The sequence below is a fragment of the Oncorhynchus mykiss genome, chromosome 24, assembly GCF_013265735.2.
Source record: "Oncorhynchus mykiss isolate Arlee chromosome 24, USDA_OmykA_1.1, whole genome shotgun sequence".
In the NCBI taxonomy this organism is placed as follows: domain Eukaryota; kingdom Metazoa; phylum Chordata; class Actinopteri; order Salmoniformes; family Salmonidae; genus Oncorhynchus; species Oncorhynchus mykiss.
Genome location: NC_048588.1, coordinates 34,988,772 through 35,008,388, shown reverse-complemented (window position 1 = coordinate 35,008,388; position 19,617 = coordinate 34,988,772). Strand labels below are relative to the sequence as shown.

Here is a 19,617-nt window from a genome sequence, read left to right as displayed (position 1 = left end):
ACTACACACACACAACGTGATCACTAAAGGTTCATGTAAGGAGGGTTGTCCAGAGGGAGTTCATTTATCCAGTTACAACTGCATGCTTTCTGCAACCAAGCACTACTGTATAACATATTGTTTCACTCTTTCACTTTAAGTGCTGTGTCCAATTAATTATTATCCGGGGAAGTGTGTAGTGTTTTCTTAGAAAATAGTTAATTGAAGGTGTGTATAATCGACGGGAGTTAAGGAATCTAAGATAGCCTGAACACTGTCATGACGTTGGCCTGGGGGGGGGGGGGGGGGGGGGGGGGTTTATGACAGTCATAAATACCTCTCCCCCCTTTTTCCTCTCTCTACCCTACTGATGTGGCATTTGAAAATCCTTTGGTTAACATAGAGATTCTGGGAACATCAGAAGGTGGTGGGAAATGAACTATATTCTGGTAATCTGACCAATTGAACACATGCGGTGGTACTTAATGAATATGATGTCAGTTCGGGTGTCATCTGAGACATTCTCATCAATGATAAGATGACATAAACTCTACAGTGGAAAGTCTACACATCAGAGTTATCGGATTCACATGGAATTGTTGTTCAATTTAAATGTTTGAATATAAACATTTTGGTGAAGAGAGATGAAATGTAATTTTAACTTCCAAATGAGAGATTTGGGTTTTCATAAGGTTAGGGCTCTGCTCAATCAGTGGCCTGCCTCTGTGAAGAGACATGGGTTATAAAACTTTTCAAACACACCCTTCTCGCTCCACTATATAAAGCCTTGATGAAAATGTAACCTCCCTGTTCCAAGTACGTGAGGTCTGCAGCCTCTGACTTAAAAGGACTAACATGTCAACTACAGAACGAAGCCAACATCAGCGTGAGCTTTGGTTGCGAATATTATGAATTTGAACTTATTCACTACAGAAGTGATACCTCCTAGCTGTTGAGTTAGCAACAGCAGCTGCAAACGTGGGCTAGGAGAGGACAGACAGAGTTTCCCGTCTACCGCACAACGACGACACTACAACGTATCCCGTTCACCACCAGATACACTCTTCAAAGTAAAAAGGACTCGGTTTGGCAACACAGCCTTCCATCTACCACCAACCTACCGAAGCGCAGCTCAGAGTAAATATTTATTGCATTTTCCTTTTCCAAATGGGCGGTAATTTAGAATGCATAAGATACTGTATTTACGATAGCATGGCTTCTCCCTTTGGATTCTAAAGGTGGCACATTTGAATTATATGACCGAACACTTATTGCAAATGCAGGAGGCCTTAGGGTTTGTCTAAATCATTAGACAGTTTATGTAGTTTTATTTTTAAATACATTTACATTTGATGTCGTCTTACTCTGGAATGGGATTCTAGAATGGACGAAAGGGTGGCGGGGTCACGAGGAATCAGCATTGGGGTTACCAAACCTAAAATGAACTTGACATTTCTTTTTATGTGGTATGATGGTTACAGAGAGGAGGATGAAATGTTTTGAAGAGGTTTTTAAATGGCTTCTGAAGGACAGGGAAAGACAGGGAGAGGAAACATTTTAACGGTGAGGAAAATCCCTGAATATTAAAAACTCCTAATGAAGAATGATCAACTTCATTAGGAATTAAACAGACGAGGGGGGGGGGGGTTCATTATAAAATTCATCATCACCATTCTCTATCCAAATTGTACCATTACTTTAGGAGATTATTATTATTTCTGTAGGGAGTTATAAAGAGTTGTAATTCTAAATTGTTTTTTTGAATTTAACATCTTTTTTTAAAATCATGTGTTTGAAAGGGGTAAATGACCAGTTCCTTGAGGTCCTGGTTTTTGGGGTACTTATACAGTGGTATTGTGTTCAGGCTGCATATAGGAAGGGAAATATATGTTAATAAGGGATGTCAGTAACTTCAAATGGACTGTGATATATGTATTGCTATCTTCATGATCTGGTAACTCTTCCTAGAGGTCGCCAGTAGAATAAGGGAGTATTGACTCATTTAGAAAATGTTTTTTTTTTAGCAGTAACATTATGTTATGCTTTCTGACATTTGTCTTAGAGATGTTATTAAGAAAAGGTTGGGGTCATAATTCATAATTTAGTCAATGTTTGTCTAGTTTCCTGAAACAGAAATGTAATGAACTTAACTGCTGTTATGATCTGTGTTTTTTTTAGGTTATCATGGAAGGTAACGTCAGATCGTGTTTTAATGCATGGTAGAAATCATTTGACCATAGACATTGTGTGTAAATCTCAAAACCTCCCTAACCGGGTGAAGAAAGAGCAACAAGGGCGTGCAATGAGAGACAGTAAATTTTACCACTCATATCTGAGTCCGAGCCATAAACCAGGGCGGGGGTGCTGAGAGCGTGTGTGGAGTGAACGTGGAGAGAGAGAACAAGCTCAGGTGAGAGACTCGTGTACATGGGAAAAACGGAAGTGTCTACTTGGATATTAAAATCGGGACATTATCAAGGTCCATGAAATTTGACAGGCAAAAGTTACATGTGCCGTTGGGAAAAAACTGTAAACAACATCTGAAGAAGACGCCCTAGAATGATGCCGGGTGAAGGAAAGGGGGGGTGGGGGAGGGGTGCTGGGGTGTACGCCTGGCTAACTATTTAAACTGAAAATGCATTGAGATACTGGTCTTTCTTTACCAGGCCACTCTTGACAGGAAAACAAGGACAAAGGGGGGCTGTAATGAAAAGAGTTATGACCGGCAATAGAACGTTGTTTATAAATGTATGTTCTAACAGGGATGATCTGTGCTAAGTTGGTAAACTGGAATTTGAGCATTAGACTCAAAGTAAGCACTGAGGTAAGCACTCGGGTCAGATATTTTATAAACATTTTTCTTTGTGATTGGGATACAGCGAGAGAGAATTGCTAAAGCACGTTGAGGGGTGGATGCGCTGCTAACATTTATGTGGGCTAGAGAGAGTTTACAGAAAGTTGTCTCTAAGTGTCATCGTGAGGGGAGGAAGTTTGTTTTGGGGGAATCACTGGATGACAGCTTCGGGACAACCATGAAAGTTTTTTGTTTTGTTTTACCCTGTATTGAGAGTTTTTACGTTACAGCGCATCAATGAGTGATGCTGAGTTATTAAACATGTCCTTTATTTCTGTTTTCTTTTCAAGTCAATATGTTTTTAGGTTTCGTGGAACATGAGGGTGTTCATTGTTCCAGAGGAGGAAATGAGGTCTATTGATTAACTGAGTTGAGAATGTGTTAGTATGTTTGTAAATGTAGAAAATGCATTAGGAGTATAGTGTGTTATGGGTTAGATGTAATGATATAGGAGTATAGTGTGTTATGGGTTAGATGTAATGATATAGGAGTATAGTGTGTTATGGGTTAGATGTAATGATATAGGAGTATAGTGTGTTATTGGTTAGATGTAATGATATAGGAGTATAGTGTGTTATGGGTTAGATGTAATGATATAGGAGTATAGTGTGTTATGGGTTAGATGTAATGATATAGGAGTATAGTGTGTTATTGGTTAGATGTAATGATATAGGAGTATAGTGTGTTATGGGTTAGATGTAATGATATAGGAGTATAGTGTGTTATTGGTTAGATGTAATGATATAGGAGTATAGTGTGTTATGGGTTAGATGTAATGAAAGAGGAGTATCATTCCCAGAGACTGAATTTACTTCTCCTGTCCTATCCGGTGTCCTGTGTGAATTTAAGTATGCGCTAATTTCTAATTCTCTCTTTCTCTCTTTCTCTCTCTCAGAGGACCTGAGCCCTAGGACCATGCCTCAGGACTACCTGACATGATGACTCCTTGCTGTCCCCAGTCCACCTGGCCGTGCTGCTGCTCCAGTTTCAACTGTTCTGCCTGTGATTATCATTATTTGACCATGCTGGTCATTTATGAACATTTGAACATCTTGGCCATGTTCTGTTATAATCTCTACCCGGCACAGCCAGAAGAGGACTGGCCACCCCATAGCCTGGTTCCTCTCTAGGTTTCCTCCTAGGTTTTGGCCTTTCTAGGGAGTTTTTCCTAGCCACAGTGCTTCTACACCTGCATTGCTTGCTGTTTGGGGTTTTAGGCTGGGTTTCTGTACAGCACTTTGAGATATCATCTGATGTACGAACGGCTATATAAAATAAATGATTTGATTTGTTACAGGAGACAGCGCATAGAAGAAGGAGAGCAGCTAACTGTACACAATATGGGGACCTAATTGAACGTTACACATGCCCAGATAATGGTGAAAGTAGCAGAGAATGTGTTGTCATTTCATACACATTTGTCAACTTTCAGTAATGAGTTTGTCACAGAAGGGCATACCACTTGAAAGAATAGCAACCAATCCCTGTATACAGGAGGCCACATTGCCGTTTTTGTACGGTTGGATACTTCTCCAACGCCACTAATCTCTCCCCCATTTCTGACAGATAGTAAACACTTGACATACCTCCCAGTAGAATGGGACCGATCCACAGTAAATGGAACGTGTCAGAAGGTGGCTGCTTATCAACTGTTGTGGCCCAAAGTCTACACTGTAACAAAGGTGTTTACAAATGTGTGGGGGATAGATTGGCCTTGGGATGAGAGATGTGTACCTAACTTGAGCACAGGGATGTATTATCCGCAGGTACCAACTGTAGCAGAACACAGGAGGTCATTGGAGATGTTGGTGGCTAGAGACCAAGGGATAAACTAGGGAAACAGGTAGGGAGTATCTGAAAGGTTCAGTCCTAGACTTATCAGTAAAACACGAAGACAATAGGAGAGCAGGAGTCAAAGTTAGTTTCACGTGTTTTCACGTGAAGTTAGGTCCAACTGCATAATGGGTGAGTGAAGGCACCAAGACACAGGAAGTGAAGACACCATGACACAGGAAGTGAAGACACCATGACACAGAAAGTGAAGACACCATGACACAGGAAGCGGAGCGAGAGAGAGAGAGACTAGAGGCCACTGTAAGATGTACAGATGGGTTGGGTCTGGGAACTACTATAAACATCATAGTTGGTTTGGGGTTTAGCTAGCTTTATGGGTTAATGCATCATATGATAGAGGATAGAGAGGTAATTGTACTGTGAACAATATGTTGAAGGTATTGATGTGAAAGCAGATGCACTTCTGAGTTCCCTCAAGAGGATGTAATGTAGGTAAGGGTATGTTAGGGATACGCACTAGCATATCAGGTGTTGTGCCTATCAGGTGAAATTTAGAAGATGGGGAACAAAGTGAAAATGACATGACTTGGGAACACTTCTCGGAACCTGGGGCCTAAAGGGGAAGACTGGGTGACAGCATAAGGAAGCTTTTTAGAGCATTCATTTTTATGGAACCCACCAGGACATTACCCTGGAGGCATAGACAGGTGAAGAGAGAGTAGATATTGTCATGGTTTCAGACTTTGGTTTTCATGCATATATAAATATGCATCGCTTATCGCATTGTTAATACTGTTCTGTTTTATATTACATTGTTGCTTTCCAAGTCTTGTGCTATCACTCTCTTATGAACAAAAGGGGAAAGTGGAGAAACTATAAGCTGCTCCATTGTCACGCCCTGGTCTAAGTATTTTGTGTTTTTCTTCATGTATTGGGTCAGGCCAGGGTGTGGCATGGGTTTTTGTATGTGGTGTGTATGTATGGGGATTGTAGCTAGTGGGGTGTTCTAGCTAAGTCTATGGCTGTCTGAAGTGGTTCTCAATCAGAGGCAGGTGTTTATCGTTGTCTCTGATTGGGAACCATATTTAGGCAGCCATATTCTTTGAGTTTGTCGTGGGTGATTGTCCTTAGTGTCCTGATGTCCTTGTTCTGTGTTAGTTTACACAAGTATAGGCTGTTTCGGTTTTCGTTACGTTTATTGTTTTTGTAGTGTTTGTGTTTAGTGTGTTTTCTCATTAAACATGAAGCGCAATCTACACGCTGCATTCTGGTCCGACTCTCCTTCTCACCAAGAAAACCATTTCATCCATCTTCCATTGAAGGAGACAGCAGACTCAGCTGGAATTACATTTTGTTGTGTGATCACAGTTCGGAGGCCGTAAGTCTCTGAATTTGAATTCCTCGCAGTGACTGGTTGTTCATTGTTTGTTCATTTGTTTGTTTGTTTAATTAATGTTTTATAATCATTTGTTATTTTTTTTATTTGTGTTTTATCATTGTTTATACATTTAAGTAATTTCCAAGTTTATGTAAAGTGAACATTATGACGCTATTGTTCAAGAGGGAGGACTGTTGGAGTCGGCTAAACTTTGATTATTGAGATAGTAACTGAATGGCAGGAAATGAAAGAGACTGGGTTTTACGTCTCTGAAGAAAGACTGATGTCTTCGGGAATGTGTTGGGGGGATGAGAGGAAAGCAATGTGTGAAACAGGGGAGACAGATGGACATCTGTAGATTAGAAGGAGGTGTTGAGGTCAGGAGGTGAGGACAGATTCTCTTAAGGGAGTAATACAGTGCCTTGCGAAAGTATTCGGCCCCCTTGAACTTTGCGACCTTTTGCCAAATTTCAGGCTTCAAACATAAAGATATAAAACTATTTTTTTGTGAAGAATCAACAGCAAGTGGGACACAATCATGAAGTGGAACGACATTTATTGGATATTTCAAACTTTTTTAACAAATCAAAAACTGAAAAATTGGGCGTGCAAAATTATTCTGTGAATAAAAACCCCAGTGAAAAAAGTATTTGATCCCCTGCTGATTTTGTACGTTTGCCCACTGACAACGAAATGATAAGTCTATAATTTTAATGGTAGGTTTATTTGAACAGAGGTCCGGTGGCGATCTGCCTGTCGCCGAAACCTGTAGGTGGTCTTAAGAAGAGTGGACTGGGCTTTCTTCCAGGTACACCAACAGCGGCAGACGAACATCTGAGCCGAGGGTATGTTGACCTCTTCCTCAGGGAAGAGCGGGGTTGGTAACCCAAGGAACCCTTAAAGAGTGAGAGTTGTCGTGTCTTTGGCATCATTAAACTGAAGACTTATTTCTCAACTGACTCTCTGTAATTATTATTACGTGATTAAACTGATTAATCATGTACCTGTAATTAACCAGGAAGTCGGGGCACCAAGGAAAATATTCAGATTACAAAGTTATAATTTTCCTAATTTAACTCTTCAGATATTTTATATCTGATCAATTCGTCTTCGAATTAATGAATTATTATTTACCTCAAGTTAGTCTCATTCCAAACGTCGTAAATTATTGGTTATCTGCACGAACCCAGTCTTCACCATGAGTCATCCATACGTAAAATATTAATTTACTCACTAAATAATTCACAGAAATGCATAAACAAACAGTAGATAGTTCCAAGGGAATGATAAAGGAGTTTCCCTAGTGGGATAAACCGGTATTGCAGCTTGGTGGACAAAAAGGGAAGTGGGGGTCGACTGAGATGAGACACTACAAAGATGATAATTATTTGAAATGCTAATCCTTTGTACATGAACGCTCACTCATTCAGGAACAATTGCAATCAATATATATACTTACGTTCAGTGTGTCGTAGGGATCTCTGTTGAAAAGTTTGTTTCTGTTGGAGAGTCTGTCCGCTCTCTCTCTCTAACGGGGTTAGGATGGATAGTTCAGAGTGACATTCATTCATGTCGTTATAGAATAGATGTTTCGGTGGTTGTCGGATCTTCGCGTTCAATGACACCGAATTCCTAGCTGCAGACCAGTAATTAATATCAAAGACTTGTTCTTATTCTGTCGGTATCGATAGTCTAAGAGTTTATCCACGTGGGATGGTTAAAAGACTCAGCAGTCTGGTCTCAAACCTTGGCCCTCTCGTTATCGAGGTAAGCTGGTCTGCAACCTTTGTCTTCTCGTAATTGAGAGAAACATGGTCTGTTGAGGAATCCTCACAGTGGGGGTTTTATTCTGAAGAGCAGAAAAAAGCTGTCTCATGACGCCAAGTCCTAACTGTGTTCATGGAGGCGTGCCAGTGACATAAGTGAAACTTTACACAGAAATACAATTTTCTCACATTACATCATTACATAGCATCCCATAATTTCACAAATAGTTTAATATTTCCTCATTCATCCTGTACAGCAATTAGATGCAAGCCTCATAACTGAGGCTATTATATAAACAGCGTTATGGTAATGTGGCCTTATTGTCTCTCATGAGTTTCACAAAATTGTACCAAACGGACCAGTTCGTAGCTTTCAGTTAGTGGTTTCCGTTGTGGCTTTCTCCAGTAATGAGTTTAACATCACAGCGTTCCTCCAAGGTCTGGAGTCCCTCCATCAGGTTCTGAAGTTGCTCCTCATGTCTTCCAATGGTGGCTCCTTGCAGGGAGACCTTCCATCTTGCCTGAGCAGGAATTGCAACAGATCAATAGCTATTGAGCAGGGTGGCAGCGGGGCAGCAGCGTCCAAGTAGAAAAAGGGCTGAAATTCTAGTTTATTTTTGCAGGGACATCCAGGTGTGTTAATATTGTACAGGTGTGTTAGAGTTTCAAAAGAGGAAAGTTTAACGATCCAATGACAGCCTGTCACCTCAGAGAGCCCTGAGACTCTGGACTCTCTCTCATCACTCTGGACTCTCTCTCATCACTCTGGCCTCTCTCTCATCACTCTGACCTCTCTCTCATTACTCTGGCCGTCTCTCTCATTACTCTGACCTCTCTCTCATTACTCTGGCCCCTCTCTCATTACTCTGACCTCTCTCTCATTACTCTGGCCCCTCTCTCATTACTCTGGCCTCTCTCTCATCACTCTGGCCTCTCTCTCATCACTCTGACCCCTCTCTCATCACTCTGGCCTCTCTCTCATCACTCTGGCCTCTCTCTCATCACTCTGGCCTCTCTCTCATCACGCTGACCTCTCGCTCATCACTCTGGCCTCTCTCATCACTCTGGCCTCTCTCATCACTCTGGCCTCTCTTATCACTCTGGTCCCCCTCTTATCACTCTGGCCCCTCTCATCACTCTGGCCCCTCTCATCACTCTGGTCTCTCTCATCACTCTGGTCTCTCTCATCACTCTGGACTCTCTCATCACTCTGGCCAGTGTTAGCCTGCAGGGCTACATTCTATATAGCCTTACCAGGCCTCTAGCCTCTCTCAGCCTCTCTCTGATCCTATCTCCCTGTTAGAGGGCTCTGTGAGAAGAGATATCCTACCAGAGAGCTGGGTGAAGTTACTGCTATGTTTCCTAAACCCATCACATCAGGGGCTAGGGGCTAGGAGCTAGGGGCCAGGGGCTAGGGGCTAGGGGGCTAGGGGGCTAGGGAGCAGACAGGGGTTTGATTTCTGACTGAGCACTGAAAGAAGAGGAGAATGAAAGCTTGTGGGCCTGCAGTGAGAGAACACTCTCGTTTCATTCGATTCTATTAGGATACCTGTTAAACACTACAATGAGCTGACAGAGGTCTTAAGAGGACAAGCTGAGTGAGGATCAATGTAAGATGGAGGATCTTTAATTACAACAACTGACTTTGAGGAGGCACAACAACACACTCCTGTGGTCAATAGAGGTGTTTCTTTTTGTTTCCAACTTGACCACCATCTGTTTCTTGGTGATTTCTATTTGGACATCATGTGTTTCTTGGTGTTTCTCTCTGGTCTCAGGAGGATGATGAAACACTTTGGAGCAAACAGACAGAACAGCAGCCCAAAGCTGGATGCTAAGATTGCGAATATCTCCACAGCTACTGTGTACTTCCCAGGAGAGCTGACGTAGGCAGGGACGAAGGAGATCCATACAGCACAGAAGATCAGCATGCTGAAGGTGATGAACTTGGCCTCGTTGAAGTTGTCAGGGAGTTTCCTGGCCAGGAAGGCTAAGAGGAGACAGAGAGAGGCCAGCAAGCCAATGTAGCCCAGCACCAAAGAGAAGCCGACCACAGAGCCAACCTCACACTCCAGGACCACCCTCGGCCCCCGACCCTCTCTGCCGCCCCGCTCAGCCGGCCGGGGTGGAGCTAGGGCCAGCCACAGCACACAGATCAGCACCTGTGGAAGGGAAAGGGGTTTGGAAGGAAAAAGCACAGTCACCATAACAACAGAATACGGTCAGTGAAGGAAATAAATAAATTCCAATAGTAAAAACTAGATGTTCACCTGGATGAGTGTGCAGATGGAGATGCCCATCCTTTGCTGAGCTGGGCTGAAGTATCTCATCAGGTTCTCTCCAGGCAGAGTGGCCCTGAAGGCCACCAGCACCACCACAGTCCTGCTGAGCAGACAGGAGATGCAGAACACAAAGCTTATACCAAACAGGGTGTGTCTCAGCATGCAAGTCCATGGCTTTGGCCGGCCAATGAAAACCAGTGCACACAGGAAGCAGAGCTTGAGTGACAGCAGGAGCAGGAAGCTGAGCTCAGAGTTGTTGGCTTTCACCTGAAATGAGACAGAGAATGAAAATGTAGACTGAGTGATGTCATAAATCTCGTCCTCATACAGTATGACACAATTGGGTAACATTTCGCTACGTCACAAGCAGTTCCCTACACCCGCAATAGAATCTGTTAAATATGTGTATGTGACCAATAACATCTGTTAACTTCTTATGGGCAGGTGGGACAGTAGCGTACCACCTGGCCAACATCCGCAAAGAACGGATCCGGTGCTCTTTCACGCGCTTGGAAACACTGCAGCCGAAATGGGAGCCTCCTAGAAAAGCTACAATTTACGGCTCATTTTTCCACAAAAACAGCCTGAAACTCTTTCTAAGGACTGTTGACATCTAGTGGAAGCCCAAGGAACTGTAATCTGGGAGGATTTCGCCTTATAATAAAAGTGACAGCCATTGAAAACAGTGGTAGGCTGAATTCTTTTTTGGGGGGGATAGTTTGTCCTCTGTGTTTTGCCTGCCATATCAGTTCTGTTACACTCACAGACATAATTTAGAGTGTTTTCTATCCAAATATATCAATTACATGCATGGCTTCTGGGCCTGAGTAACAGGCAGTTTACTTTGGGCATGCTTTTCATCTGGACATGAAAATACTGCCCCCTACCCAAGAGAGGTTAAATATGTGTATGTTACCAATAACATCTGTTAAATATTTGTATGTGGCCAATAACATCTGTTAAATATGGACCAATAACATCTGTTAAATATGTGACCAATAACATCTGTTAAATATGTGACCAATAACATCTGTTAAATATGTGACCAATAACATCTGTTAAATATGGACCAATAACATCTGTTAAATATGTGTATGTGACCAATAACATCTGTTAAATATGTGTATGTGACCAATAACATCTGTTTAAATATGGACCAATAACATCTGTTAAATATGTGACCAATAACATCTGTTAAATATGGACCAATAACATCTGTTAAATATCTACCAATAACATTTGCTAAATATGTGTATGTGACCAATAACATCTGCTAAATATGTGTATGTGACCAATAACATCTGTTAAATATGTGACCAATAACATCTGTTAAATATGTGACCAATAACATCTGTTAAATATGTGACCAATAACATCTGTTAAATATGTGACCAATAACATCTGCTAAATATGTGACCAATAACATATTTTAAAGATGTGACCAATAACATCTGATGTGTTATCAATATGTGACCAATAACATTTGATCTGAACTGATACTCTGAGTCAATATTCACGTAAAATAAGAAATTCCCCTCGACCTCGCCCACAAAGTGGGAAAAACAAACATTCTTTCCTAATGACCCGCTATGTAAAATGATCAACTTTATCGTCAAATTTGTTGTTACACAGATATAGCAAAACATGCTGAAGAAGCTGCTATGTCGTTCCATGACACGTAACAAGGTAAGCCTGTGAGAAGAGTCGCTTGGCTTCAAGCTATTTGGTGTGGGAGAGTAGGCTAAATACAGCAATTTGTGTGTAAAACATTTTATCACAGGTTAAGACATTTAACTTGTTGTCTGTTAGTAACTCCGCTCACTACTAGTAGTTGTATAGTCTGTTAATAACTCCACTCACTACTAGTAGTTGTATAGTCTGTTAGTAACTCCACTCACTACTAGTAGTTGTATAGTCTGTTAGTAACTCCACTCACTACTAGTAGTTGTATAGTCTGTTAGTAACTCCGCTCACTACTAGTAGTTGTATAGTCTGTTAGTAACTCCACTCACTACTAGTAGTTGTATAGTCTGTTAGTAACTCCACTCACTACTTGTAGTTGTATAGTCTGTTAGTAACTCCACTTACTACTTGTAGTTGTATAGTCTGTTAGTAACTCCACTCACTACTTGTAGTTGTATAGTCTGTTTGTATGTGTTGTTGGTCTTGGCTTGCTTAATGTTCCGGTCGGGTAGCTAGCTAGTGGCTGCTAGCATCGTCATGAAAAGGGGCATGAGGGAAGCCCTACAATACTACACTTTACGAAATTGTGAGAATGTTCTGGAGCATACAATGTTGAAACGTAATCTTTAGACATATTGTAGTTTTCTTAAATGTAGTTTTGAAATTGACTAAAAACAAGCAGACCACAATAAAATTGTGTTTGAAAAAAGTAAACTATTTTCTGTCAGTCAATGGGTAACCTAAAGAGATGTTATCTAAATGAGAAAACCTGTATAAATAAGGGTAAAAAACGTAAATATATATCAAAAAATATTTTACCAACTGATGTGGCTTTAGCAATGGAACGTATTTTTTGCAATATCAGTAGAGTTGACTCAACAAATCAAAGCACAGATTGAAGGGTACACTTCCAGCTTTTAGTTCCTGACATCGGGAACACTCAAAGGGTACGTTAGTAAATTCACTCTGAAGTGCCAGAGAGCGCTCAGAGTGTGCTCTGGGCGTTCGTAAATTCAGAGCATTGTCAGATTGTCTGCTGGTAAATTCAGAGGTTTTCGCTCCTGGAGCATTTAGAGAACACACTGGACGCTCTGGTCGAGGAGTAGGGTTGATCCGAGCATTCTGACCTCACAACGGCAGTCAAGCACCCAAGTGAACTTGCTAAAGTTAGCTAGCTTGCTAGCTACTTCCAGACATAAATAAGCGATCACCTCACTCTGACCATTTTATTTGCCATAGCAAAGCTGGTTTGGCTACTTTCGTGTTATCCAGCGCGTTGGTGACTATAACTGGGTTGCTGGCAACAATTGAATTAAGCTACAGTATTTAGAATCAGAGGAGAGTGCTCTGAAATCGGAATAGATTAGCCAGAGTGAATTTATGAACGCATCCAAAAGGCCAGCCAGTCCATCCATTATGCCATCATTGACTTGAATGGGGACACCCGTTCTATTCATTGTATTTCTATGATCACATGATTCAACTCACCAGCGGCGTATGGCGGTGGTAGAAGAAGGTGGCCAGGGCACCAGCTGTGAGCGTTGCCCCGGAAACTGATATGACGGACAGGATGACGCCCATGGTGTCGCTGTAGGAGAGGAAGTCCACTAGCTGTGGGACGCAGGCCGTACGATCTGGGTTGGACCAGAACCGCTCTGGACACCTGCTACACTCAACTGACCCTGACAGAGAAGGAACAGAAATCAAGAGTCAGAATCAGAACCAGTCAGAATCAGAACCAGTCAGAACCAGGACCAGTCAGAACCAGGGCAGGTCAGAACCAGTCAGAATGAGGACCAGTCAGGACCAGGACCAGTCAGGACCAGGATCAGTCAGAACCATTCAGAATGAGGACCAGTCAGAATCAGGACTAGTCAGAACCAGTCAGAATGAGGAAAAGTCAGGATCAGGACCAGCCAGAATCAGTACCAGTAAGAATGGGGACCAGTCAGACTCAGGGATGGTCAGAAACAGGACCAGTCAGAGCCAGGACCAGTCAGAATCTGGACCAGTCAGAATCAGGACAAGTCAGAACAAGGGCCAGTCAGAATCAGAACAAGTCAGATTCAGAACCGGTCAGAATCAGGACCAGTCAGAATCAGGACCAGTCAGAACCAGCCAGAATCAGGACCAGTCAGAATCAGGACCAGTCAAATATGAATTGGAATGAGAAAAGTTGATAGATGACCTGTTGTGTTGCTGATCTCTCCCTCAGCGCAGGACAGACAGTCGAAGCAGCAAACGGGCCTCCCCTTCTGTACCGCATGTCTGGTACCAGGGGGGCAGGCAGCACTGCATATAGACACAGGGACCTACCAGACGGTGGGGAGGACGCAGTCATCATCATCATCATCACTATTATCACCATTATTACACACACACACACACACACACACACACACACACACACACACACACACACACACACACACACACACACACACACACACACACAGGCAGGTTTGCTGGGCCCCTCTGGGGACTATGTGAGGAATCTGACCACATAAATATCTAACATTCAGTATCATGTTGTTGACAGAGCTTCCTGTTTGACCTAACATTCAGTATCATATTGATGACAGAGCTTCCTGTCTGACCTAACATTCAGTATCATATTGATGACAGAGCTTCCTGTCTGAACTAACATTCAGTATCATATTGATGACAGAGCTTCCTGTCTGAACTAACATTCAGTATCGTATTGTTGACAGAGCTTCCTGTCTGAACTAACATTCAGTTATCGTATTGTTGACAGAGCTTCCTGTCTGAACTAACATTCAGTATCGTATTGTTGACAGAGCTTCCTGTCTGAACTAACATTCAGTATCGTATTGTTGACAGAGCTTCCTGTCTGAACTAACATTCAGTATCATGTTGTTGACAGAGCTTCCTGTCTGAACTAACATTCAGTATCGTATTGTTGACAGAGCTTCCTGTCTGAACTAACATTCAGTATCGTATTGTTAACAGAGCTTCCTGTCTGAACTAACATTCAGTATCATATTGTTGACAGAGCTTCCTGTCTGAACTAACATTCAGTATTATATTGTTGACAGAGCTTCCTGTCTGAATTAACATTCAGTATCGTATTGTTGACAGAGCTTCCTGTCTGAACTAACATTCAGTATCATATTATTAACAGAGCTTCCTGTCTGAACTAACATTCAGTATCATATTATTAACAGAGCTTCCTGTCTGAACTAACATTCAGTATCATATTGATGACAGAGCTTCCTGTCTGACCTAACATTCAGTATCATATTGATGACAGAGCTTCCTGTCTGACCTAACATTCAGTATCATATTGATGACAGAGCTTCCTGTCTAATTTAACATTCAGTATCATATTGTTGACAGAACTTCCTGTCTGAACATTCTTTATTTTTTTTTTTCCTGCCTTTCTCTTTGCTGTATGTCTGCCTCAGGGTGACACGCTAAACAAGTCTCTTTCTCTAACACACACACACACACACACACACACACACACACACACACACACACACACACACACACCTCTCTGCCTCAGAGAAACCAAGCTAAATGGTACTCACCTCATCTCCGCTGCCCCCTCCCCACACCACCTTCTCCATATTGATGTGAAACTGGTCGTCCACTCCCACTGAAGACAGAAAATGGCCGACCTGGACAAACTCTGCTGTCCCCTCGTGGGTCACATGCCAGTTGATGATGTCATAAGAGGCAGGCGGATTACCATTCATGTCGAAGTGGATCAAATCCCCCACAGGAGTACTGAAGTTCACTCTCCTCAGATAATGAGCAATCTCAAAGACAAAAGGTTTATTGAAACAGGATTAAGAGTTAGAACCAGTGGTGGCTTTGGGCTTTTAGTGCTCAACACTTATAAAGTGTTTCCATTGTATCCTGACTGGAAACGTTAGAGTTGTTAACCTGAAAACAGATCAACATGGTATTGTCACCTGGCTGGGCTGAAGCTTCCTGACATCAGGGCACTGTCCACTATTAAAGGGTCCCTCCCCTGGTGGACAGGCCACCATGTCCTGAATGGCGTGGGCGATGGCGTAAACAGCCTTGTACACATTGTAGCTGGCTCTCAGCTGAGACACGTCAGCATACTGGCTCTCCCCCTCACCTAGGATTGACACTTCATTTTACTGAGACAACGTCGGGAATGGATCAGGACACATAAAACAGAGCATTAGTTGTAAACTTTCTCTCACCTATGACCTCTGAACCAGTACACTGTCGCCGGGACGACGGGGTCATGCTAAGGTCAATCCCCAGGGAACACCCAAAAATCTCCTCCCACAATTCCCTCAGGAAGGGGTCGGATTTCTGGTAGTCCTCATCAGGACGTAGGCGTGTTAGGAAAGGGCCCAGGCTGGGAATGACAGCTTTCTTCAGGGCAAATCCAATAGTCCCGGCAAGAGAGGGCAGGTTTTTTGGGGAAGAGAGAGTAGAGTAGGTGACCCAGGCTTCCGAGGCGATCCACTGCCTGTCTGTTATGTTCTGACGGACAACCTCTTCCATCAGGGCCTGAAGAATGAGACGGTTAAAAAGATCAAGATAGTCAAGTTGAAGTACATGATTATCAATAAGAAAATACTTGTCTATAAAGGGCATCAAGACATGGTAGGACAAAAACACTCTGCTACAGTTGTGTAACAAATACTTAACAATACTCTGACCAGTAACTGATTACCCGTGCATCCTGAGAGATAGCGAATGTCACCACCACTTTGGCAGTAGATCCTCTGATGGTGTCCACGATGTGCTTCATCCGTCTCTGAGATGGTACCTTGGGGATGCCCATCAGTGAGAGAAAGGGAAGAGAGTCAGAGAAAATCAGAGAGAGTGTTTATATTTTATATTCATGGAGAGGGGGCGAAGCAGAGTTACAGAGAGACAGAAATCATCAGTGAGGTCGTACCTTGGGGATGACCTCTGCGTAGGCGACACAAACCCCAGATCCTTGGAGATCTTGGAGAAGCATCTGAACCCCAAACTTTCCATAGTCATCATCCCCTGACACCAGCCCCACCCACTCCCAGCCCAGCTGATGCAGCAGCCTGGCCATGCCCCGAGCCTGGAAGGCATCGCTGGGTATCGTACGGAAGAACGACGGGTACCTCCAGTTGTCACTCAAACAGGCACAGGAGGCAAAATAACTCACCTGGGAGAGAACAGAGAGAGAGAGAGTCAGGGAGAATAAGAATTTGTAAGACTCAGAGATCAGAAGGAGAGAAGTGAAGAAGGAGAGAAGAAGTGAACATAGAGTCATCAAGATAGATATTTAATTGAATGTGTAAGAGTTATCTAGATATATATTTGAGTGTAATCTGTAAGAAAGTCATTTAGATAGATATTTGAATGTAATCTGTAAGAGAGTCGTTATCTCTTTCCATCCCAGTCTGTAATCCAACCCCATGCCTCACCATGGGTAAATCAAACGGCCCGAGGGTTTGTGCCACCACGATGGAGGCTGAGGAGCGGGCATCACCGATGATGACGGGCACCTCAGGGGTTGCTCCACACTCTGTGCCTGCCACAGAGGCATCCTGGCCTGTCACCATGGCTAGGGCTGCCCCCAGAGTGGTACCCTCTGCCAGGCATGTGTCAGCAGCCAGGAACCCCAGGGTGAGGTTAGGAAGGAGGAATGGGTCGCGGTTAATCTCCTCCACCGCAAAGATCATAGTCTGGAGCCAGCGGTAAGCACGCTGGTAGAAACTGACAGATGGAGGAAGGGAAGAGACAGGTAGAGAGGAGGTGACTGAAAACACTTTACACGTGAAAACAATGACACAAAGCTGTCATCACACATCACTTCGGAGTTGCGTACATTGTGCATGTCACATTTCCCTCAATACTCCGGAACTCCTGCTCTGGTAGAGGGGCTTCCACATGGACGGGGAACAGGCCTCCAATGACCACATCTCCTGCCCGATAAACACTGCCCGAGATGGGGTTAGCCATCAGCCGACAGGCCCCCCCTCCACCTCCAGACTGACCCCAGACACACCCAGGGATAGGGAGGCAGCAGAGCAGCCACAGCCAGCCACAGAGGCACATCACCTGGATAGAGACAAGGTCGAGGACTGGGAAAGTCCGTCACCTGGAGGAGAGAGATCAAAGCAAGAACGTACAGACAGAACACTGAGTAAATAGAATGACATGAACAAAGAAACACTAGCAATTAAGAGATACACCATACACCATACACCATACACCATACACCACGGACACCTGTAACCAGACAGTTGTATGAAACAACAGGGATAGACACACAAAAAAACATGTTCCATCTCTGCCCTACCTATCAACAGTAAACCTTATCCTGGTGAGAGAGACGGACAGACAGACAGAGAGGATGAGTGTCTGTCAGTCTAGCATCTCCTGCAGAGAGTGAAATAGGGAGAGGAAGAGGAGAATAGGGGAGATGCTGATATAGGGAGAAATGAGCCCCCGGCTAAAAAACAGGGACGGGTGGGGCAGGAGGGTGTTAATTGGGGCATGTTATTGGAGGATAACTTGGGGAACAGGTAATTGAGGGTAATTGGAGAAAGCCTATGAGGGTGATGTTATTGAAGGTAATGTAGTAGGAGGGGAGAATCAGCGTCTGTTCTTCAACAACATCTGATGTCATACTTTATTCATTCTTATGACTGATTGTCTTAATAAAATACTGTACATGTGACTAAATCGAGTCGCCCATTCCTGCTGTCAAGTCACCTAGTGGCCTCATGGGTGGAATGTTATTCATATTTTTCACAGTTTCACAAATAAAAAGCAGCCGAAAATCCAGTGTTTTATGTCAACAACAAAAAATTCAGTCTTCTGTGATGCATATAAAGTTTAATATTGGGATGCAAACTCAAAATGGAATACATTTAAACTCTATATCTGACATGGTACAGGATTCTTTTTTTTTGAAGCCAATAACCATGTGTGTGAGATGTATACATTTGTCTCAAAGTAGATTTGTTTTAAGACTAAGAAACCCTCTGTACGATTTAGTACGACCCCGCCCACTGAAGTAAAAAGGTGAAAGGGACAGTTGGAGAGAGAGAGAGAGAGAGAGAGAGAGAGAGAGAGAGAGAGAGAGAGAGAGAGAGAGAGAGAGAGAGAGAGAGAGAGAGAGAGAGAGAGAGAGGAGAGAGAGAGAGAGAGAGAGAGAGAGAGAGAGAGAGAGAGACAGAGAGAGAGAGAGAGAGAGAGAGAGAGAGAGAGAGAGAGAGAGAGAGAGAGACCCCTATCAGACCACAGCAAAATCACAGTCTACTTAAACAGAGCAATACTCAATCATGAGGCATCAAAGCCAAAGGAACTGAGTAACATTAAGAAATGCTATAGATGGAAGGAATGCAGTTTGGAAACCTACCAAAAAACAATTAGGCAACAACAAATTCAATCCCTTTTAGACAATTTCCTGGGTAAAATGTTCCACTGTAATAGTGAAGGTGTAAACTTGGCAGTAGAAAATCTTAACAGTATATTTGACCTCTCAGCTTCCCTATCAAATCTAAAAATCTCAAATAGAAAACCAAAGAAAATTAACAATAATGACAAATGGTTTGATGAAGAATGCCAAATCTAAGAAATAAATTGAGAAACCTGTCCAACCAAAAACATAGAGACCCCTGAAAACCTGAGTCTACGCCTTCACTATGGTGAATCACTAAAACAATACAGAAATACACTACGGAAAAAGAAGGAACAGCATGTCAGAAATCAGCTCAATGCAATTGAAGAATCCATAGACTCTAACCACTTCTGGGAAAATTGGAAAACACTAAACAAACAACAACACAAAGAATTATCTATCCAAAATGGAGATGTATGGGTAAATGTATGGGTTCTCCAATCTTTTTGGCTCTATAACAAAGAATAAAGAGCAAAAACATA

The 19,617-nt window shown here is 42.9% G+C and overlaps 1 protein-coding gene across 1 annotated transcript; it reads right to left on the bottom strand.

Annotated features, from left to right (window-relative positions):
* Positions 1-8,888: 8,888 nt before the first annotated feature.
* Positions 8,889-18,118, bottom strand: LOC110503233 (extracellular calcium-sensing receptor-like). The gene is made up of 12 exons (XM_021581599.2): positions 18,029-18,118; positions 17,555-17,827; positions 17,151-17,442; positions 16,646-16,888; positions 16,418-16,513; positions 15,936-16,251; positions 15,675-15,847; positions 15,288-15,518; positions 13,925-14,048; positions 13,225-13,418; positions 10,042-10,320; positions 8,889-9,933 (listed from the first exon to the last, which is right to left on the bottom strand). Exons 2-12 carry the CDS (start codon positions 17,782-17,784, stop codon positions 9,505-9,507), a joined length of 2,607 nt encoding a protein of 868 aa, XP_021437274.2. The 5' UTR covers positions 17,785-17,827; positions 18,029-18,118; the 3' UTR covers positions 8,889-9,504.
* Positions 18,119-19,617: the final 1,499 nt, after the last annotated feature.

Coding starts and splice junctions, on each gene's coding strand:
- LOC110503233 (XM_021581599.2), bottom strand. CDS start 17,784: ATGTGCCTCTGTGGCTGGCTGTGGCTGCTCTGCTGCCTCCCTATCCCT. Junction 17,443..17,554: donor GGAAATGTGACATGCACAAT/GTACGCAACTCC, acceptor TCCATCTGTCAG/TTTCTACCAGCGTGCTTACC. Junction 16,252..16,417: donor CTATCTCTCAGGATGCACGG/GTAATCAGTTAC, acceptor CTCATTCTTCAG/GCCCTGATGGAAGAGGTTGT.